Source organism: Terrapene carolina, unplaced genomic scaffold, assembly GCF_002925995.2.
Source record: "Terrapene carolina triunguis isolate 2854851 unplaced genomic scaffold, T_m_triunguis-2.0 Scaffold21, whole genome shotgun sequence".
Lineage (NCBI taxonomy): Eukaryota > Metazoa > Chordata > Testudines > Emydidae > Terrapene > Terrapene triunguis.
The window spans coordinates 21,840,045-21,863,603 of NW_020664372.1; the positions used below are offsets into that span (position 1 = coordinate 21,840,045).

General features: G+C 40.6%; 1 protein-coding gene across 1 annotated transcript in view; it reads left to right on the forward strand.

Moving 5' to 3' along the window:
* Nucleotides 1-20,078, forward strand: part of RAP2A (RAP2A, member of RAS oncogene family) — a 34,235-nt gene extending 14,157 nt beyond the window's left edge. Inside the window, exon 2 of the mRNA XM_024195745.2 lies at nucleotides 16,306-20,078. Coding sequence (XP_024051513.1) covers nucleotides 16,306-16,543 — 238 coding nt within the window. The 3' untranslated portion in view covers nucleotides 16,544-20,078. The remainder of the gene's footprint in view (nucleotides 1-16,305) is intronic.
* Nucleotides 20,079-23,559: the final 3,481 nt, after the last annotated feature.

Here is a 23,559-nt window from a genome sequence, read left to right on the forward strand (position 1 = left end):
TAGTGACTAGCTTTGCAACTATTCTGATTGTGCAATCAACTAAGTGCACAAAACTGTATTAATGTGACATTAAGATTGCCCAGTTAAGATTTTTAAATGTTTGCATTGTTTCCTGATCTTTAAGACCTAATTGTTAAACCCGGGTCCCAAAGTTAGGCATTTAAATGAGCAGCTTAATCTTTCAGAGGTGCTGAGCCTTCCTGCGTTCAACAGCATTTATTGGTGTTCAGCAACTCCAAAAATCAAGCTACTTATTTAGGTGCCTAATTCTAGACACCCAAGTTTAAAATTGCTGGCCAAACATTCTATAGCAATAAAACCACATTGCGCACACAACTTCTGTTCATGCTTTTCTTTGTAAATGTGTAGTTTAATAGACTTCTTGTAAAATATATATAAGTAAAGTATACTCTGTATGAAGAGTGGCTAAATTTATGGTGCTATGAGAACCTTTGCTTTTATGTTTCCTCCCTTTAAGTCTTCAACCATAGTGTTTCACTGAGATCAGATCTGTGGACCTCACTGAAAGAAATTCAAGTGAAACAGAAGGTTTGCCTTGAGTTCTAAATGTGGTGAGGTCTATGGTCATTGTCTCTTGAGTTCTCTAGTATCTAGGTACAATTTATTAAAAACTTCGTATGTCGCTCACTGGTCAACAGTTTCATGGTTCCAGTGGAATGTAGCTGTCATAGGAGGTCATGGTTGCAGAAGGAGAGCGATCTCTCACGAATGAGGGCCAGGCCCATGGAGGGTTTTGAATATCCAAATCAAGATCTTGAATGGGATTTAGTGGAGAGAAATTGCAAAGATGAGAATGCTGCATTGATGTGCTCACAGTGACCCTTGTTGCTAAGCATTTAGACTGTATCTTTTGGAGCTGTTCCAGAGTGTATGACTTTATTTTTAAATTAGATGAAATAGCCAAGTCTAAAGGTCATGCATGTATGCATTACAGGGGCCAGGTCTGAGTCAGGGAAAGGTGTAGTCTTGAAGATGGCACAGGAGCACTTGGTGGTCCTTGGTATCATGAGTATGGATGCATTTCTCCTGTCTGTGGACAGGACGAGTTCATCCTCCAGAGCTAAAAGTATTCTCTGTATCGTGGCCTACCCTGAAGCCTGACTGAGAGGGAGCTTGAATACTGGCAACTAAAACATGGCATTGGGAATAGTGTATTTTTTTGGTGGTTTGCTAGTTTGCTGAGAAAAGACCTGCAAGCTCACTAGGATTGAGCAATGATTTAGTGTTGGCTAGACCATTGAATATTAGAGTGGCTGTTGGACTCCTTGTCAAAGGAGGTGTTAGCAGTTCATTAGTAAGTGTCTAGGTATTCCCTGCTCTCTTACTATCTAAGATGGACAGTGGTTAGTCTCTTGTGGTGACTCTAATTCCAGTCAGTGCTTCTATGACGTGTATGAACAAGGTTGAATTTTAGGAAGGAAGATGGTGTTTCCGGTTCTGAGCTTGGCTTGTTTTTGGTGGCATGTGAGGTCATCTCAGATGTGGGTGATTTTCTCAAAAATGAGAAATTTTAGGGAGGTGAGTCCAGTCCTGAGGTAACTGGAAATAGTCTGATTATGCAGTTCATAGTCTTTGAAAGTTCTGTAAGGAGTAACTTTGCTACTTTTTATTACTGAAGACATGTATGAGCTCTTTGCTGCCATTACACAATGACATAAGTTTGTAGTAATTCCTTGTTTTGAGGCTGTGTATTGAATCCTGTCCTCCACCAATACCATTTGAGTTTTTTTCCTTTCCATATTTTCTGTTGTACACTGTCCAAAAACATGGTGACTTAAGAGTGCTTATAGAAGCAGTTGCGGAGTGAGTGTAATGCATCACTAAATTTTCTGTTCCATTGCCTCTTGGTTGGAAGAGTTCCTGTAGTGTTTACTTTCCATGCCTGGGCACTGTATTTATTATGCACTTGCCAACAATGTGCATACAAAATTGCAGCTAGTTCTGGCATTGCTTGTAGCTAGGCCCAGCAACCCAACTGAAAACAAAAATATATTGACTATAATCAACCCTGATTTAGTATAAAAATAATTAAAACTGATTTTGTCCTATATTTAATTTAGGACCACACACAATTAGGTGGCTGTATATGCCCCTTCCAAAAAGATTTATAGTAGTCTGTCACAGTTCTTGAGGTAACTGCACCTCTGACCCCTTCATAGCCTCCTTGAGGGAGCCCTGCATAGGTTTCTGGCAGGATCCTGCGATCCTTTCTCTCCAGACTTAGGCTGGACTTCACAGTAGTTATTTCAGCAGGTCTGACCTCCGCTCAGCACCTGCTGTCCTATTTTCTGCAGAGCAGTGACAGGTTTAACCAGTGATGAGCCAGCTTGCATAAAGCAAAGTACTATTTATTCAGAATAAAAGCATTACAGAGAACATATCTGAAAAACAATAAACAGCTGACTTTCAGGTCAAGTGTGGTGGTGATCCATCTTCCAGATGAGAACCATGGCAGGCTCCAAAGTATTTCGGGGCCTTTTCATAGTTTCATGTCAGTTTGTGGATTGGGTGAGGGTGACTTATGACAGAGTTGTCACTTTATATAGTTTTTGTTTACTAGGCCTCTTGAACCAGGTCAAACCAGTATATTCACTTCCCGTGGGAGGGAGAGAAACTTCTCTAGACTTGTTACTTTCCTTCAGGATTTGCATTAATTATCTCCCAGTGACTTTAGTTCATAGAATCATAGATTTTTAAGGTCAGAAGGAACCATTATGATCGTCTAGTCTGACCTCCTGCACAACGCAGGCCACAGAATCTCACCCACTCACTCCTGTATCAAACTCCTAACCTAAGTCTGACCTACTGAAGTCCTCAAATAATGGTTTAAAGACTTCAAGGTGCAGAGAAATCCTCCAGCAAGTGACCCGTGCCCCACGCTGCAGAGGAAGGCGAAAAGCCCCCAGGGCCTCTGCCAATCTGCCCCGGAGGAAAATTCCTTCCCGACCCCAAATATGGCGATCAGCTAAACCCTGAGCATGTGGGCAAGACTCACCAGCCAGACACCCAGGAAAGAATTCTTTGTAGTAACTTAGATCCCACCCCATCTAACATCCCATCACAGGCCATTGGGCATATATACCGCTAATAGTCAAAGATCAGTTAATTGCCAAAATTAGGCTATCCCATTATACCATCCCCTCCATAAACTTAACAAGCTTAGGCTTGAAGCCAGATATGTCTTTTGCCCCCACTGCTCCCCTTGGAAGGCTGTTCCAGAACGTCACTCCTCTGATGGTTAGAAACCTTCATCTAATTTCCAGTCTAAATTTCCTGATGGCCGGTTTATATCCATTTGTTCTTGTGTCCACATTGGTACTGAGCTTAAATAATTCCTCTCTCTCCCCGGTATTTATTCCTCTGATATATTTATAGAGAGCAATCATATCTCCCCTCAGCCTTCTTTTGGTTAGGCTAAACAAGCCAAGCTCTTTGAGTCTCCTTTCATAAGACAGGTTTTCCATTCCTCGGATCATCCTAGTAGCCCTTCTCTGTACCTGTTCCAGTTTGAATTCATCCTTAAACATGGGAGACCAGAACTGCACACAGTATTCAAGATGAGGTCTCACCAGTGCCTTGTATAATACTAACATCTCCTTATCTCTACTGGAAATGCCTCGCCTGATGTATCCCAAGACCACATTAGCTTTTTTCATGGCTATATCACATTGACGGCTCATAATCATCTTGTGGTCAACCAATACTCCAAGGTCCTTCTCCTCCTTTGTTACTTCCAACTGATGCGTCCCCAGTTTATAACAAAAATTCTTATTAATCCCTAAATGCATGACCTTGCACTTTTCACTATTAAATTTCATCCTATTACTATTACTCCAGTTTACAAGGTCATCCAGATCTTCCTGTATGATATCCTGGTCCTTCTCTGTATTGGCAATACCTCCCAGTTTTGTGTCATCCGCAAACTTTATTAGCACATTCCCACTTTCTGTGCCAAGGTCAGTAATAAAAAGATTAAATAATCTGAAATAATTCCTGCAGGAATCCTATCGTTTCCCCACTGAGTCAATACAATCACTAGCCTATAACATTTATCACTTATAAAATTGCTACAATAGTCTGAGTGTTCCATGTCTCTAGCATCTGTCGCTCTGTTCTTACAAGAGCGTGGTCTGTTCGTCACTTAATATATGTACAGTGCTTTTATTCTTTAGATTACTTTGCAGATGTTAAATATTCAACATCCTGTGAAGTAGGTAAGTACTATTAGCCTCTCTTTACAGATGGGTAAACTGAGGCCCATAGAGAATATGATGTTCCTAAGGCTGCATAAGGAATTCATTTTAGAGTCTGGATTAAAATGCAAGGAATTTTTTGTCCCCAATCCCTTGCTTAGAGCATGCTTCATTCCCTAGAGCAGGGGTCTAGGAATCAGAACTTCAGAATTTTCTTTGTAATTCTGCCATTGAGTTGCTGTGGGACTCTGGGTAAGCTACTTAACCACTCCAGGCCTTGTTTTACTCCTGGGGGATTTCTGCACCAAAAAATTAAATTCGGCTCACAATATTTTAAAATTCTGCATATTTTATTTGTCAAAATAACACAATATAATCATGCCAGTTTCAATTATTTTGGTAATGTGTTTAAACTACAATACAATGGATGGAGACTGGCAGTGGGAAGCATCGGAGGAAATCTCCAAACCTCCTTTGTGTAATAGTAATGTAGCTAGGTTTGATCCTTTATTTCTAGTTATTAGTCAACAAATACATGCAGCCATATGCTCAATATTGCATCGTAGGCAAATAATGAGCAAGTGAGAGCTAGGGTATCAAACTCACAATTTATATTGGCTACTGACCATCTCCAGAAATGTCAGTAGCAAACAGTTCATGGAGCACATTTTGATAGGAAATTTTTTCAGTCCAAAAATGTAGACCAGTTCTCACTAAGGTACCATAAGCATTTATAACGCCATACTGTCATTTACAATAAAGCTCCTTTACAGTTACACCACTCTCGCCGTGTAAAAGAGCTTTAAAACTTTTATACCTGTTTTATGCCTAAGAATGGGAACAATTCACTAACAATGAAAACAACTAAACAGGCAGGCTGCTACATTATGCTTTGTCTGAGGGGCAGAGCCTGCCTCACGCCAAAGCCCTGTCCCTCCATGCTTGGCATGCCACAATAGCGAGCCAGAGGGACAGTCAGTCTCTCTCTCATTCTTTTGCTAGTATGCCCAGCCCCACATTCCTGGTGATGATTGACATCTCCCCATGCATGCATGCCCACCCTCCTCTCCCCCTGCGCAAGTAGGGAGGAGCAAGTGACTGCTTTTGGGGGTTCCCTTTGCTTCCCCTCAGAAGTCATTTTTCTGTGGGGAAGCAAAGAAATCTGTGGACAACATGAATTCTGCGCCCACACAGTGGCACAGAATTCTCCCACAACTATGTTTTACCCACCTATATAATGGCTTTAAAAATTCCTTTATTACACCCATGTGAGGATTGCTTAATGAATTGTTGCTCATTCTTACGCAATCTAACAGCTTCCAAGACTGTTGAAAATTAAATGCACCTAATTGGTAAACTGGAATGAATTACTAGCATCACAATGTCTTTTTACAACTGTTCTTTATGGAGTTACCTGGGTAGCTAGAATAACTTCTATGGTTTGGACAGCTAAGACACTTAAAAGCTATGCAGGAATCTAGGTGTTTTAAAATGTGGGGTCATCTTCAGTTGGTATAAATTTGTATAGCTAAGTGGAACGTAATGGAACTGTGCTGATTTATACACGATGAGGATCTAGCCCACAATGTTAAAATTGTGACACTACAAAATATAGAAAATTTTAAGTTGGGGAAAACGTTTTTCTTTGCCTAAGCTTCCCAAAGTGATAGAGGCAGGGATGCATTCTGCTAGTTTATAGATTCCAAAACCAGAAGGGCCGATTCTGATCAACATCTATTCTGACCTCCTGTCCAGCACAAGCCATAGAATTTCCCAAAAATAATTCTTAGAGCATATCTTTTAGAAAAATATCCAATCTTGATTTAAAAATGGCCAGTGTTGAAGAATCCACGACGACCCATGGTAAGTTGTTCCAATGATTAATTACTCTTACTGTTAAAAAATATATGCCTTATTTTTGGTCTGAACTCATTTGAAGAATTCTGTGGGACAAATAGGCTAGGGCACACAGTGTTCTCCATCTTGAGGATTTTACATTTTAAAACCTTCCACAGAATGCTAGAAATGGATATAAGGAAAGTCTTGCTGGATTTGAAAGTAGAGTATCTTGCTTTTATGGATGTCTACCATCATATTCAAGCTATGGCAAAATTCACCGCAGTCAAGACGGGCATAGGCTAAATTACTAAATTGCATTTTAAGTGGCATAATTTATAATGAACTACTCTGTGTTTGGGTTTGGCAAACTTAACTTACCATTTAATCACTTAAGATAGCGTATCTTGTAATCTAGTTTACTTAGCTAGGCTTTGATAGGATTCTTGCCACTAAAGTTGCAGAAGTCTAAAATGGAGATAGATCTTGGTTAGGGAAAGTATTTATCTGCAGACCTTATTTACAGTATCACTGTCTCTGCTAATATCTGTAGTCCTTTACAGCTCCTGGTAAAAGTACAGGGAACACATAGTAACCGGAGGAAAGAATAAACTTTAGAGTCTGAAATAACACGCTAAAGAAGGATTACGAGTACAAAACTTTTCTGATTATCATGAGCATTACAGTCATTGATGTAAAAGTGGTATTTTAATTATTATTTATGAATAATGATACAGGGCACCACCAGACATTAAATAACCATAAATTTTCTTTAAATCCAAAGGCCACATGGTAATTATTCAGTTGCTTTAAATGTGCCTAAATAATAAGTAGTTGACTACATCCAGTAGAGTAGCATACATTCATAAGCGTATGATCAGTTGTACTCACAGATGTACCAGAGAATAGTCCTCTCATCCTGGCTTGCTCCAGCATGATGAGACCGGATTTGATAAAGAACCTTCAGATTCATGGCTCTCTTTATACCCTTCAGCTAATCTGTTAGCTCTAGCAAAAACCTAGCCTGAAGCATTTTATCCTTGATATTTTCCTTCCCCCAAGACCTTCTTTTCTTTTCTTTTTCTTCCCTCCCTCTGCCCTTGCTTATCAGCAGAACAGTGGAAAGGTTTGTGCTTGTTTCGTTTAAGACAGTTTTTCTTTGCCTTGTTATTGCAGTCTTGTATTTTATCGGTTACTTTTAAACCATCCATCCTTCCCACACTATTTCTGGTTTTAGCTTATTCTCACAGTCTTACTTTATTTGCTAATTAGGGCTTTTGCCTACTGACTAGCAAATATCTTATTTTCTTAAGCAAACTGAAGCTAACTAGTTTTTTTTTAATTTCATAACTATCCCTACAGAGGATTAATTCCAGTGGACCCAGGATTTAGCACTTAATAAAAGGGCAGACCCCACACTGAACCAGGGCTCGGGGTAGAACAATACAGTAGAACTTCAGAGTTACGAACCCCAGAGTTATGAATTGACCAGTCAACCACACACCTCATTTGAAACCGGAAGTACGCAATCAGGCAGCATCAGAGACCAAAAAAAGAGGCAAAGTACAGTACTGTGTTAAATGTAAACTACTAAAATAAAAAGGAAAGTTTAATTTTTTTTGTCAAAGTAAAGAAACTGTTTCTGTGCTTGTTTCATTTAAATTAAGATGGTTAAAAGCAGCATTTTTCTTGTGCACAGTAAAGTTTCAAAGCTGTATTAAGACAATGTTCAATTGTAAACTTTTGAAAGAATAACCATAACGTTTTGTTCAGAGTTACGAACAACCTCCATTCCCAAGATGTTTGTAACTCTGAGGTTCTATTGTACTGGGCTAGGGAGGGCACGTTCCCAGTGGAGGAATAGTTTAAAATGACACTTCTAGCCGAGGAAAAGGGGGGAATGAGTTGTATGTGGCACCAGGAAGTAAGGCTGATGCTGAAAGCTATGTCAGGAGTGACAATGGTTTTGTGAAGACTGCTCTAGTACCGTGGACTTGGATTCCCCCCACACCCAATCCCCCATGCTCTTTAGGAGCTGAAAGTCCTAAAAGAGATTGCTTGAGCAGGACTAAGGGTACGGTTGCAGCTGCCCAGGTCAGCTGGCTCGGTCTCACAGGCTTGGGCTGCAGGGTGTAAAATTGCTGTGTAGACATTCCGGCTTGGGCTGGAGCCCAGGCTGTGGGATGGGACCCTGCGAGCATGAGCCCAAGTCAGCTGACCTGGGCTCTGAGACTTGGTGCTATGGGCTTTTTATTACTGTGTAGACATACCCAGAAACTGTTGACCCTTCTCTCATGAGATATGCACGCGATCAGTTTTCCTCCTAGGTGAAGGATTCAGTATGTCTTTGCACTCCAAGATATATCAGACAAATCCTTTGTCTTTAGTCATGAACAGGACATCCCCATCCTGTTTTTCTTCCTGTAAATGTCCTCCCTTGTAGTTTTCGCAATCTCTCAATTGCAGCTGGCCCAGTATTCAAATAGGCATACAGTGCAAGGCATACAATACACAAATGGCCAGGCAGGGAGATAGGTGTAATTTACCTCCTGCTTGAAAGGAACATCTCTGAGATATGTCATGTCCTGGCAACCTGCCTTAAGAACGTAATATTTGAGATATGTATCTATGCCGGAAATTATCTGTACACACATTTCACAATGATTATGACAACCACGGGAATGCTCGCTCTCAGGAGAGACCTCACATGCTACACTTTGAACTATTATGCAACTATCCAAGCAGGGGATCTCTGTGCACCCCCTGTGTCCTCTGCCAAGTGGCATCAAGGAGGTCACAGAGCTCAACTCCCATCAATGCTAATGTAGGGCCCTATACGTTCCTAGATCAGATTGAACTTTTATGCAGAAAAAATTTCTGCATAGCTAGTTGCATGTGTTTTGCTCTGTTTTGAATCATAGGACTGGAAGGGACCTCGATGTCATCTAGTCTATATTTTTTTGGAATATAGACAAAAATGAATTCTAAAAAGCTGACAGATTTGTCTGCAGTGAATGATAGAACATAAAATTAGGTCAACTCTGTAACAGTTTTTTTTGTGGTTGATTGGTACTGGGTATTTTCAGAGTTTAAAAAAAAATTATCTCTTTTTACTATCAGGTTTGCTATATGTCACTCTCATCTCCTTCTGTGAAGAAATTTCACTTCATGTCATCTTTTGACAAGTCAGTTACAACTGTGACCCAAAGACTGAAAAGTAGCTGGATAAAAATTTTCAGACATGGATTCAGTCATTGGGCAGTGTTTTCTATCTCTGGATGTACCTTTTAGGTTCGGGGGGGGGAATATAAGCAAGCAGCAGCCACCATCAATTTGGTCAATTTAATGGACCCTCTCTATACACACACCTATAATTTATTTAAAATCTTATATCTACTTTTAAGATGAGGTAGAATGTGGAGCTGTCAAGTGGTACCATTACCATAGCAAAACTGATACAATCCACACATTAAAGTGCCCACTTTTGAAATATTTTTGCATTCATTTCTCTTGAAATAATACAGAGAGCCATTAAATTAAGACACAGAATTGGATTTCTTTGTGACCTCAAAGTACCACAACAACAATCTACAGGGTAAAACAAAATCTGATAATTTGTACAGGTATCATTGAAATGTAATACCAGTGGTGACATTTCTAGTCAATATCATTATCCTCTTGTTCATCGTTATGATCTCTGTCCAGAGTTACTGCAGACTTCATTGCCTTGGCAAGCGGAGTTATGTGCAGGGATGTTTGTTCTCACTACAGGCATAATTGATTTTTCTCAAGTTCTTCTTGATGGTGAGTCAGTTCTGGATGTGTTCTAGGTTTTTTCAAATGCTGCATAAGAGACTCTGATTGCCCAGGGAGAGTAGTGACTCTTTTCTTTCCAATTTCAGTGATTATTTCTTGTGATGTTGGACTGTCTGCAGACTGTGCTAGAGTGGTAGTTCAAGCCATTGAATGGAAGGTATTCTTTCCATCCATGATCTCTACGTTGATGTCCATATTATCAGCTCCTTCATGGATGAGATTTCCATCAGCATGAAGTGGTTCAGTTCCATTTGGAATGAACCTCCCTGGAGTCTTTCTACTTCATTTTTGCAGCACTAGTGATGAATTTCTTCATCTCATCATCATTGTTGCAGAATCCATGAAGGTGGGGTATGTCAATTAAATTGTGAGATCCAAATTCACGGTGTAGCAAGGTATATGTGCAGTGGTGTGATAATTTTGGGACTGTTAAATATTGTACACTCCACAATTGAGAGGCATCTTCTTTGAATGTCTTCTAAAGGATGATACTCATTGCTGACTGAATTAGATGCCTCTTTATTAACCAAAAGACAAACTTCTGTGCCAACTAAGGCAGAAAAGTAACTGACCTCTGTAAAGTTCAATCACCTGGCTTTGGATAATATTCTGAGGCTCTCCTTTGGCTATTTCAGACCAAAGGTTTGAAATGGCATTACACAAAACCACTTGTTCATTTCAAAGCTGTTTATCAGGCTCACTTGCCAGAAGAACATCGACAAAACATTTGGATGACTTAAGTTCCTGCTTTAGATTACTAGCAGCTTGGATAACATCAGCTAATTTTATTGTGCTGCATAGAACAATGGTAGACTTTCCTTGTCCTTGCTGTGCATGTAATGGAATTGCAGAACCATATATATATTTTTTTTTTCTAATCTTGACTGTAATTTGCTACTGGAATATCTTGCAGTTACTACATCTGAGGGAAATAGGGATTTATATCTTTATAGCAGGTTGGACCGGAGAAGAGCCTTCTTGTTATGCATAAGATCATTGTCTCTTCAGTCAGCTGATAAAATGCAGTGTCATAAGGTGACTGTATTGTTGCATTGTAACTAGATGGTTTTGCCTTAAGATTTCATTTTACTCAAGTAGGAAGAAAGGCATGTTGAGTGATAAACTGCATCCTTAGCAATCAAGTCTTCCATAGATATTCTGCACAACATGTCATGTCAGTTCCTCTGAAGAACCACCTCCCTTAGATTGGTTGCTCTCCCAAATGTTTCCCTTTTATGAAGTTTGTCTCCTTTTGTGTGTATTTTCTCAAGCAAACAATGCAAATGGACCAGTTCCTGGAGGACGTGCATGCTATAGATGTAGGTGAACATGATGCTCTCTGATCAGATTAAGAGTCTGTGTTCTTTCCTGGGTTCTCTACAACTCTGATGTGTGCCAAATTCTACTTGCTTATGTATTTCTGAAAGTAGCCCCTATGATAGAGTATTGGTGGCACATCATCTAAACTAGAAAATTAATCCAGTGGCCACTAGTACAATTCATCTCTCCTGGCTCCTGCTGCCAGCATCCAGAAATCTCTCCAGCACTGGTGGCTGACAGTTTTTTTTGCATTCTTTTGATTTTCATGACTGCATTTTTCAAAACTTGTGGAGAGTCTTTTTCTCTTTGATGTAAGCTTTAAGGGGCTCATATCCTCCATGTTTTCATACACTCTCTTTCCTGTAGAGGTAAAATTCCCACAGAATGTTGTTAGCATTACCACCGCCACTACCGCCATTTTTCATCTTTGTGCAAGTATACAGACTTGTGCTAAATTAGATCTCTGTTAGTATCAAACTTGACAGTTTTGTTTAGTGAGCACTTTGATTGAAGCCTGCTGTGTATTGTCCTCTCTAATACTAATACTGATCTGTGCATAAGTGTTACTGAATAAAAAGCTAGTTTCTGGAATATTTCAAAGGCTGGTACTGCATGTATGGGTAAGGCTACGATTTAGTCATGGACAGATCACGGGAAATAAACAAAAATTCACAGTCTGTGACTTGTCCATGACTAAGGTTGCGATTTGCTCATGGAAATCATGGAGTCCGTGACTTCCAAAGACCTCCATGACTTCAGGCAGTGCAGGCTGGGAACTGCAGGATCCCCTGCTGCCTGTGGCGCATGGGAGCTGCGGGGTACCCAGGGCTCCCCCGCCGCTTCTGGCCACAATGGACGGCAGGGGGAATCCGCTGCTCTTGGCCGCCGCAGGTGGCAAGGGGGAATCCCTGCTGCTCCCTGCCCCCTTGGGCGGCTTGGGGACCCTGACAGCTCCCAGCTGCAGTGGGGGGGGACGGGACCCTGGAGCTCCCAGTGCGCCCCCCTCCCCCCCCCCCCCCAGCTGCCCAGGCTACCCATTTTGTCATGGATATTTTTAGTAAAAGTCAAGGACAGTTCCATGAATTTTTTCATTATTGCCTATGACCTGACTGTGACTTTTTCTAAAAATACCTGTGACAAAAACTTAGCCTTATCCATGACTTATACTGTAAATACCCTTGTCTAATGCTGGGGGGTGGGCTAGCGGCACCAGCTGCCGCCTCTGGCCACCTCTGGGATCACTGCTCAGGCGGTCTCTGGGGCCAACCGCACCGGTTGCTGCTCTGGCGGGCCGCGGGGCCACTCCATTGGCCAACCAGTGTGGCTGCTCCCAGGGACACCTAAGCTGCTGGCTCCAGAGCCAGCTGCTTGGGCGGCCCTGGGGTCAGCCACACTGGTCGCTGCAGAAGTCACGGAATCGATGACTTCCGCAGCCTCCGTGACAGACTGCACTATGCATGGGCAATTACAAACTCCAACCTTCTACCAGGCAGGCTAGGTGCTACGTTGTATGTACAAAAGCTTACAGATGGAGAAGCATTACATTAGGAATTCACATACATTTATATCTACCTACTATGTGGTACAGACTATGGGCACACAATCTACTGCTACTCGTGCACAGCCTTCAGTGTGAGACTGATCTGGTCAGGAAATTTCAGTGGAAAATACAGAAAACTATTATAACAAATTGTGAGATATAGTAATAAAAATAAGAATATGCAATGTGAAAACATTTCATGCAAGTATTTGTAAAATGTTGATATTTGGCATTTTTTGCCACATGCTAAATAGCTTCATTTCTGGGGGGGAAAATATTGCCCATGTAAAACCAATAAAAATCTTTTAAGATATTGTTGTTTGGTAGCTTTGACCAATAAACACCACATTAAGGTGTTGAAATTAAATTAAAGAGCAAAATCTGTAGTCATAGTCATGTTTTAGTGTTTCTGGAACTGTGCAAAAAATGACATGAAACAATGAGAATGTCACCTACAGGCATGTGGCACCACTTGGCCGTGCCACCTCATACTTCATCTAAACTTACATAAACTAAGCTTTCAAATGATGTGGATGTGTGTATGATGGGTACATGAAAGTCCAAAAAACAGGGCCCTTCTTGGAGAATTGCTGCACACCTAATAAGCTAACATTTCTGACATTCTTATATTTTATACAACATTTTTCATCTGGACGGATCCTAAAATGTCTTTAAAATTCGGCGAACTGGTATTTAAACTATAAACCGAGATCACTTCATGCAAAATTGAAACGCAGTCATGTGCGGTAACAACTGTTCAATAGTGCACAGACTTGTTACCCAGCAATGAAGAACAAGAAGTCAAAAACACTTTTCATTTGGAACTACAGAAGGAATTTATGTAGAACTTAATTGCCCACGTTGGAATTCTTTAACATGTTATTTCCTAATACATGTTAATTTAATTTGTAGCACAAAGCGATGTCTATAGAACAGGTTAGTTCAGTGTTTTGCTGTCTTAGATGTGTGGGAATATAACTGGACAGGAGTAAAAGTCCACATAGGGTGAAAATTGAATCAGTGTCAATGTCTCTTGATTTGGCTACAAAGAGCCTGATCATGTAACATCTGTAGGAGTTGTCAGTACCTCTCAAGATCAAGATAGAGAGTACACCCATTTTGAGACAGGCTTTAGCATATCGTTCTGCAAAAACTTCACCATGTACATAATTGCTTCTGTAAAATCCTTGGTCCTAAACTTAATCTAGTCAAGCAAGGCTCTATCTTTGTGCCTTTTCACGTTATACTGTAAATGTTTGCCCTAAAATATGCATTTCAGTGCATCGTCATTATAGAGGGAACTGGAAGCAACACCTATATTAATGCTTCTCTGACAGTTTCCATTGTAAAAAAATTCTTGCAACCTATAACCCCTCAAATATTTGCCTCAGGCCTTAGAAATTTGACGGGAAAGGGACTGTGCCTCTTTCTTCTCCCATCAAATTAGTTTCCACTTTGGCTGAGTTATACAGAAAATCATCATTTCCCATCTCTGGCTTAGGTCACACTGAATCATTTTGGTAACGTGCCAAAATCGGAAAAGTCTAAGGGGGTCCCCCCCCCCCCCCGCTGTAGCAGCAGCATGCACAGTACTGGGGACCCTGGGGAGCAGATAGCACCTGCCTGCTACTAGAGCTGCTGTGGTGGAGATGGGAAGAGTTTGACCAGGCTCAGCCCCCAGACTTGGCTTAAGCAAACCCATCCACCTGCCAGGAACAGCACATAGGGCAGGAGCCCCTGACCCACAAGAGGGTGAGGAAGAGTCAGACTAGGCTCCTCCCAATCACCCCCAGACACAGCATACAGTTCTAGATGTCCATTCCCCTCTTGAGGCAGGAACACCCTCTCCTCCTCCCAATCTTGAAGAAAACGCATGCATCTCTGGGGAGGGAGAACCAGATTATGCTACCCCTGACCATTTCCTGGGCCCAGCACGTGGCCAAAGCTTTTAGTTGCACATAAAGAAAAAGAAGGAACAACTGTATATATATATTTTTTTTTTTAGTATGTCACTTCAAAATTTGAAAAAAAAAAAAATTGTTACACTGAAAAATGGTCCTCAAAAGTTAAGTAATGCAAGAATTTACTTTGCATAGGCAACCTGAATTCAGCCCCATGGTGCCTATGCATTATGATAGTCTCTTATCACATGATCACTCTGTTTTTCTGCAGGACCCAACCTTGTTTCGATTACATGATGGGCTGTGCTCACGAATTTGTGTAGTGAATAAGGCTGATATCTGTAAGATCTCTGTTATACGCTATAGAGTCTAGTAATTGGAAGGTATGTAGTGAATGAAGCTGGGGAATGTAGGAAGTAAAAGGATGGCCTAGTTAAGGCAGGTGAACACAACACAGGAGAACTAGATTCTGTTCCTATTTGTTACAGAGTTTCTGTGTGATGCTGAGGAAATCAATTAAACCAGACTTTTCACTGCCCCCCACAATTGTGTTCCTTTTCTCAGCCCCCATGAGGCCCCAGCTGTCTTGACTTTCAAAAGTGCCAGGCACTCATAATAATTGGGAGCTATAGATGCTCAATACCTCTGGCAGTAAGGCAGTGTCATCTGAAGAATGAGTGCAGGGTTGGGAACCAGGATGTTTTTTGTCTAATTCTGACTCTCAATGAATCATTGTATGGCCTCAGGTAAATTGCTCTGAATGTGTTTCCTCATCTGTAAAATGAGGCTAATACTCATCACCCAAGGAGTTGTGAGAATAAATTCACTTATGTTTATGAGGCAACTAAACATAAAAAATGACACAGAAATGGGTAATGCTGTATTCAGAGCAGGGTTTGGGTGCTGTACAGCAAATAAACCATAGGATCCACATTGAATTATGAGGGTAAAAAACACTGAATAGCTGTCTCTCATTGAGCACCATCCATCCAGTCCACTGAGTGTGGTGCAGGTCCTGCGGGGAAAATAATTTGCAATTGTGTAGTTAAAGACTGTATCACAATGCATTCACACCAGGGGGCCGAATTTAAAGTAGTCTGTGCAACCTTATTCTTGCACTTCCTAACTTTTGAGTGTTTGACTTTGCAGCTTTAAGTAACTCTCTTTCACAGTGTGTTCTTTGTTTTGTCTGAACTCGGGTGACTAGCTTGAGTCTGCTCTGGAGCCGTAATGTTCACGCTGCTATTTTTAGCACGCTAGCTTGAACTCAGCTAGTGTGAGTCTGTCTTCCTGGACTGGAAGGCTTGCTCCCAGCTGCAATGTAAACATAAATTCATTAAAATTGGAGGGAGGCTTGAACCTCCAGCCGATCCCAAATCCTAATCTGGACTGCGTTGGAGTGGGAAGAAATTTTGTTCCACACCGAAAGAGCTAGGGTTGTAAGTGTTCCTCACTGGAGAGAAAATTAAGAGGAAGAAGCATTCATTAGAAAACTCTGAAGGGGGGTGCTGTAACAAACTAGAACGAGGAAAAAGCAAAAGCTTGTGTTGCGTTTCGAACTATAAAATAGGTTTTGATGAATGACAGAATTATTTCTCATGGTATGCACTGTGTGTATGTGAGAAAAATCATCATCTATTTTAAGGAATCTTAATTCTCTTTTTGTTTTGAATTATAGGTATGAGAAGGTGCCAGTAATTTTGGTTGGTAATAAAGTGGACCTGGAGAGTGAGAGGGAAGTATCTTCAAATGAAGGCAGAGCTCTGGCTGAAGAATGGGGCTGTCCTTTTATGGAGACCTCTGCTAAAAGTAAAACAATGGTGGATGAGCTCTTTGCAGAAATCGTTAGACAAATGAACTATGCAGCTCAGCCAGACAAAGATGATCCATGCTGTTCTGCATGTAATATTCAATAGCATTAAAAATTACCTAACCCGGACCTAATTTGCAGAATTTTTGTAAGATGGTAAAACTGTCTGCCTCATTTCCTGGTTTGTGGGTTACTTGGAATAAATCATAAGTGAAGTAACAACTTTAAGGTCAGAGCTGAGCATTGAAAGTCAATCACTGTCTCTGAACATAATGGGGTTAAACAACTACAACTTCTCACCCAGTACCCTCTTGTGCACGTACAATTTCGTCATAGACAGTTGATCTACAGGGTGATCTCAGTTGAACTATATGTATTTGCATTATGTCAGACAGCAGCAGCTATTTCATAGATTAGAAAATTCCTGGTGATGAAAATTGAAACCGCTAGAGAGAAGACCTGTGAAGATGATGTGCAATTAGCATATTCTATACTGATAAACACAAAAGGAGGGGAAAGCCTTTCAGTTTCGATATACTGAATTTCAGGAGTTGTACTTTTGCTTGTGGCCAAGTTTACACAAACAAGTATGTTAATTTCATCTGAACTTCTGACAGTTTTACAGGCAGATATGATCTACAAGACCTATATAGTTCTTTTTTCCCCCCAAAATTGATGCAATTTCTACACTTTATCCCATCTTGTGAAATAGAAAGCACTGCATCAGTACTTGAAAGAAGAGAGAGAAGATCTGAAAAACTAATAGCTAGTGAAAAACACGATATGGCATTGGAATGTTTTAAATCTTCCACTTTGCTGCTCAAAAATGGAGGATCACTTCAGGTTTTGGTCAGACAAAAAGCCAAACAAACCCTCTGTTTACAAAGCAGGAAACATCTTTATCACTTTACTGAACCAGGAGGAAGCAACTGTGATGAAAAAAATCGCTTAGCCTTACTAACAAGGAACACTTTAATAGATTAACTAGTACCATCTTGTAAGGAAAACAAAGCCATGTTGCATCCAGATGTTCCCTTTTGCAGAAACCTCATGGGACAGTATGAACATCCTGCATTTTTAAGTTTGCTAAAGAAGATCATTTCTTTCTTGCCTTTAAGGGCTAAGTTTTTTGGTGTGATCCCTAACTAACCTTTGGAAATCAAGTTTGCTATTTCATAGCTTTAATGTTGGCAACTTTGTTAATTGAATAACCATGTGAAATCATTTTGGCTCACAGGAGGAATATAGGTTATGGTTCTACTTTAGGTGAGAAAGGAAAAAGCTTTTGTATAATTGCCTGACACACTATTCAAAGATTGCCCTGATTATTAGGGGTATCAAGTAGTGGGAGCAAATATTTTGTTTTGCAAGGGTGCTCGATCTCTGACATTCTAGTTTTCCTAGCAGTGAAGTATTTATCATTTGCATGACTAATGGCACAGAAATATCTCTTCTGAAGTCTTACAATCAAGTATAGAAAAGTTTTCAATCAAAATGTCTGTTTTATATGTTGGAGCGATTGTCTTGAGCTGGACCTTTATAGATAAAATTTGGTCATCAAAATGCAATATCACTGAGCCTGTGGTCTAAATACCACCATGCTTTTATTAGTTTCTCAGTCTTGTGCAGTAACAGTGTAGTTCCTTGTGTGTAAATGAGTGAAAACGGGTGTGTGTGTGTGTGTGTGTGTGTGTGTGTGTGTGTGTGTGTGTGTATCCCTTAGAAATGCTGTAATTGGAGTTTGGTTCTGACAGATTTACCTCCATCAGCAGAACTGCTTTAAAAATGCTCTTAATCTTTGAAATGAGAAACTCAAGTATAAAACAGCTTCACAAAATTTCTTATATAATATAGTAACATTTTTAATCTCGTTCAGTGGGTGACAGCTAACGGAAACATTAGTGATGGAAGAGAACTGGCCACCACTGCCCTTAGTTCTTGAAAAGCTTTTCAAGAAAACAAGGATGTTAAGTCTGATAAACGTGAGGCCCTACTATTCAGATTTTTCTAAATCCTTGTAATGTAGGTTTTTCCTACCAGCTGATTTCCACAATCTTGGATGTTGTTGCACCTTTTTCACATAATATTAACCCTGTGTGTGTGCATAAGCAAAACTTGAGACTTGAATCAATGGTATCTTCACTTCCTAAAATACCTAAATGGAGGAGGGGTCTAATGAAACCATACAATCTATTAATAAAATAGGCAGCTTGTCAATTTGAGACCTACTGCCTGAGTGCTCAAAAACATTATCAAATTTGATATCAATTTACAGTTTGGAGTGCATGTTGAGCAATATTATATACAAAATGCTAAGATCTTATATAAAAAATTGCTGTACGACCAATAAAGTGGTATAAATAATATGTATGAAGGGCCTAAGTTGAAGTGTGTAACATAAAACAGATGGGCTTTTAATTTAGGAAAAATTGCATAAGTAAAATTCTAAACAGAAAATTGTAATAAAAAAGATACTTCCGAGACATGTTTTTCCTTACCATTTTACATTTGTAATGTCTAAGCAACACACACATCAACACACAACATTCCAGGGACATGGCAGGGGGAAATGTAAATGCTCTTCTCTTTATTGTATAATTCTAAGGAGGTAGTTGTGCACTATATTTGTTTCCACTTCTATTAATATAGTGGAGCTTGAATCAATGACAGTTGCATTTGGCTAAGATATTTTTGAAAGCATAAGGATAGCAAGAGGGTAGTTAAATGAGCCACATTCAAGATGGGTGGCCACCTGGAGAAAGTCAGTGGTGTGTTGGGTCACCTCTTACTTTGTACCCTGATCAGACTAGCAATTATATAGTATGTGAAAGTTTTTTATAACATGCCTTAAAATATTATGGTTTGATCCAAAGACCCATGTTTTCTTTCGCTGTTCTTGTAGAGGTTTGTACTTTTCTACAAAGACAGAATTTTTTAAGTTTTTTATTGATTTTTTTTTTTAAATGTTGCAACTTTCATTCTTTTCAGCTGTGATAATGGTAGTAACTGTTTTCTCCCACTTTTTAAAAGTAGGTAAAATAAATAAACCAGCATCAGATCAAAAGTATTACACATGGGGGTTTTTTATTAGAGCATCAAAAGCAGTTTTTGATGACGTTCTGTTCTGGCCAACAAGTAACTAGCCTCTCTCTAACCCCAGTGCTACAGTTGCCATCACTTTTCTGTGGGAAAACTACTGGTATTTGCTTTCGTGTATAAAGAATGTTGCCTAAAGATGTCCGCCATTTGGTTGGGGGTGGGTTGTGCATGTTTGGTTTTCTTTTTACCAGTGTAGAATCAAAATACTGGTTAGGCTTTAATGGTGAAACTCCGCGACAAAGCAAACGTTTGACAACAGCAGGAGGCTTTTATCTGCATTGTTGTGCATCAGGTCTCAAGAATGACTGCAGTGGGTTTTGGAATCAGGCTTAACGGTATTGATTTGGGGTTTCCCAGAGGTGAATAAATATATTTCACAGTTAATTGTTGAACTCTAGTACAACTGGCAACCTATAGATGGAGCAACAATTTATTGTTTTGTAACAATGTCAGTTGTTAAACCTTGATGTTTCAAATAAAAACAAGAATTGTACATAGAACTCGATGCAAACTCAGCAGTTGTATTTGGAGTTAAATTATTTTAACAAATAAATTTATTTAATGAATCCTGCCTTGGATTTCCTTGTATCATACAGTTTGGTTTTGTCAAATAGCTCATCCAAAGCCAATTAGAACTACTTACTTGTAAACAGCACTAAACAGACCTATTTAGAGTTCAGGAGACGCTCTCCTGTTGAAATGTTCTGTTGATATAAATTGAATGGATGCAAGCAAATACTGTTATTTCCATTTTCACATATGCACATATACTGTAGCCTCACATACATTGCTACTGGATAAAATATTAAGACAAAGTGTGCTACAGGAAAAGGCCAATGGATTGGAAGCTTATTAATGTACATATCTCATTCTGAAAGGTTGAATAAAGATTGCTGTAAAGTGTACTAAAATGATGTAATGAGCTGAACTTGGTCAACCATGAAGATGTAATATCCAGAAATACAGTTACTTTTATTGTATTAAATTTGCAATGGGTTAACATAAGGATTGATCATGTCAGCTGTCCTATTGATGACTGGGCTTTTATTTTATTTTGTTTTTTAGTCTTGCATTACTCTACAAAATACATAGTGTTAGCAAGAATTTCATTATACATCTCTGCAATGATAACATTAGCATCATGACTGTTCAAATATAGCTAACAGGATTGTTCTAGATAATTGATGTTGATTAGCAGTTGCATCTTGGTGCTACTGACATGACTATAATCTATTATTGTGTTTGAACTTGATGGGTATGGGTGGGGGGGTGTTTGTGTTTTGTTTACAGGTCATGTGGGTTTTAAGGTGCCAAAAGTTGGAGGCTGGTACTCTGTAAGAACTCTTTATTCTGTGGACAACACTGTGAAGATTGACAAATTATGTTAATTTACACAGCCTTCAGCTGCTCTAGTCACTGATAACTGGCCCATTCATTCTGTAAACCAATTTCCAGTGCATCTTTGGCTAAAACTGGACAACCCCTGGCAACATTATATTAATTTAGTAGAATCCTTGGGTGGGAGGGGGGTTGTATAAGGGAATAGCCACATGGGGGTTACTGACATTTATTGCACTGTTCTGAATAGCTAAAAAACACAACATGCTATAGCACTGTGTGTGTGGTTTTTTTGGAATGCGGGAACACTTGTTTAGATTATGCTATTTGAATTTTTTCCCTTGTTCTGCTGGTTCCTTCTGGGAAAACTTTACACTGTTTTTCAATTTAAAAAAATCTGTCACATTTTCTGTTTTCCAGAGATACTCACTTGGCAAGCCTTGGCTTCCATCACTTAGGTCATATAGTGACTGCTTGCTCATCTTCAGAGTGCTGAACTATTCTAAAAATGGCCCATAGGAACATCTCTCCTATCCTTTTAGGTGCTGTGCTGCTTTGTGTCCTCTCTAGTGTAAGATCAGTCCCTTTCTGACTACATGTAAAGGAGAAATTCCCACGGTACTAACAGGGCTTTGTGGGCTGTGTGGCTCACACACGGACACCCTAGAACAGGAGTTGGCAACCTCTGGCATGTGACTTGCCAGGGTAAGCACCCTGGCAGGCCGTGCCAGTTTGTTTACCTGCCGCGTCCACAGGTTTGGCCGATCGCGGCTCCCACTGGCCGCGGTTCGCCATTCCAGGCCAATGGGGGCGGCGGGAAGCGGCGCGGGCCGAAGGATGTGCTGGCTGCAGCTTCCTGCCGCCCCTATTGGCCTGGGGCGGCAAACCGCGGCCAGTGGGAGCCGCGATCGGCCGAACCTGCGGACGCGGCAGGTAAACAAACTGGCCCGGCCCAGCAGGATACTTACCCTGGCGAGCCGCCTGCCAGAGGTTGCCAACCTCTGCCCTAGAACATAGTAATACCTTGCCATTCCTCTTTGCAACTTCTGAGTCTGTTTTAATAAACATACTATTTAAGTTTCTCATGAGAGGCTTCATTGTATTATGCATCCAAAGCATCAACCAGTAACTGCTCCGGGAGGAAATGAATTTGCAGATACGTTGAGTTGTTGGGCTCTCTAGCCCCTGTTGTCCATGCTGACTGATATTATGTGACACCTTATGTTGTCAACACATCTGGATTTTGGGCCTCATTGCTCCTCAGTTGAGTTTCTCCTTTGGTTCTGCGTGCCTTTGGTGCCACAGTTGTTTTTCTTCTCTTCCTGGAATTGAGGAATGAAGACACCACTAGCGGCTTCAAGAAGTGCCAGGATTGTCGTTTTATTTTCTTTTTGTTTCATCTCTGTTTTCATCACTATGGTCTGAATATCATCCAAGTACAGTTTACTCTGAAAAGTGGTTGCATAATTATTTTATCCAATAGGCCTGTTGCCTGTCTATTCAGAATGATACCTGTATGGATTTTGCTTGGTTTTTACTGCTGTTAGTCCTGCAGAGCCAAAATAGCTCAGAAATAGGAGCTGGGTTCTAGTCTGGTTTAATGTTGCCAACCTGAGCCAGACAGAACCCAGCTTGCCATTGAGTTGCAAAGATGTGTTTGTGGGTATGACAGTTATGAAAAACTATTCTCTGCTTGTCAACTGAGCATATTGTGCTACTGAGAGAGGTGATACAGTGAACTCTAATCCCACTTTTACAAAGCAAACCTCTTAAGCAGAGACCTTGCTTTGTCTTAAAACTGAACTAAAGAATTGGATTAGTTCTCATAGTCTGCCCTAGCTGTTATGTTGGGGAAAGTGAAGAACACAGCGCAAACCCCAAAGCACTGGGTCTGCACCCATACGGCACCCTGCAAGACCCATCTGTCCTCAGCACAGACTCAGAAGTGACATGCTTTTCCTGCAGCAGAAAGGGATCAGGTGTTGCCAAAATTAGTGATGAGCAAGAGAATGGGGGCTGAGCTCTTGTAAAGAAGAATCTCAGCTTTTATGTATATGTGTATGTACAGTATACAGATATGTAAATGTAATCTAATTGCAAAGCTAGAACGGGAGATTTAGCTGTGCTCTGCTTCTGCAGCAAGCAAAGGGAACCTGAAGGTGCTTCCCTCTCACCCGCCCCTGTACTCTCATTCTGTGAAATGAAATCATTTTGCTCAGCCTCCTCACAGACCATAGGCTGGCTGTGCATATTGATGTTACCCATGGATATAAATTGTCAAATTCTGTAATCCCCCTGCAGGCACACACCTTAAAAAAACCCACATGCTAAGGTTGGCTTTATTTATTACCATTTTAGACCTCTCCCACGTGTATAGCCACAACTATGGTAACTATTGCACGGAGAGTTGTCTTCCTGCATTTCCCCACCGGTGTGTGCATGGGGCACACTATATACTCCTCTAGCATCAGCTGCTTTAGCAGCCCATGAGATGTGGCCAAAATGCTGTTGCACTGAAAGAGAATCCTATAGCCACGGCAATCTGCCCCTCTTTCTGCTTGTGTCTGACTGCCCAGCCATTGAGTCAGAAAAGCTGGTGTTGGAGGAAAGTATGGCGCTCTATTCCCTACGTACCAGTCTGGCAGACGTCGACTCCACCCATCACACCAGCTAAGGGGAGGGATA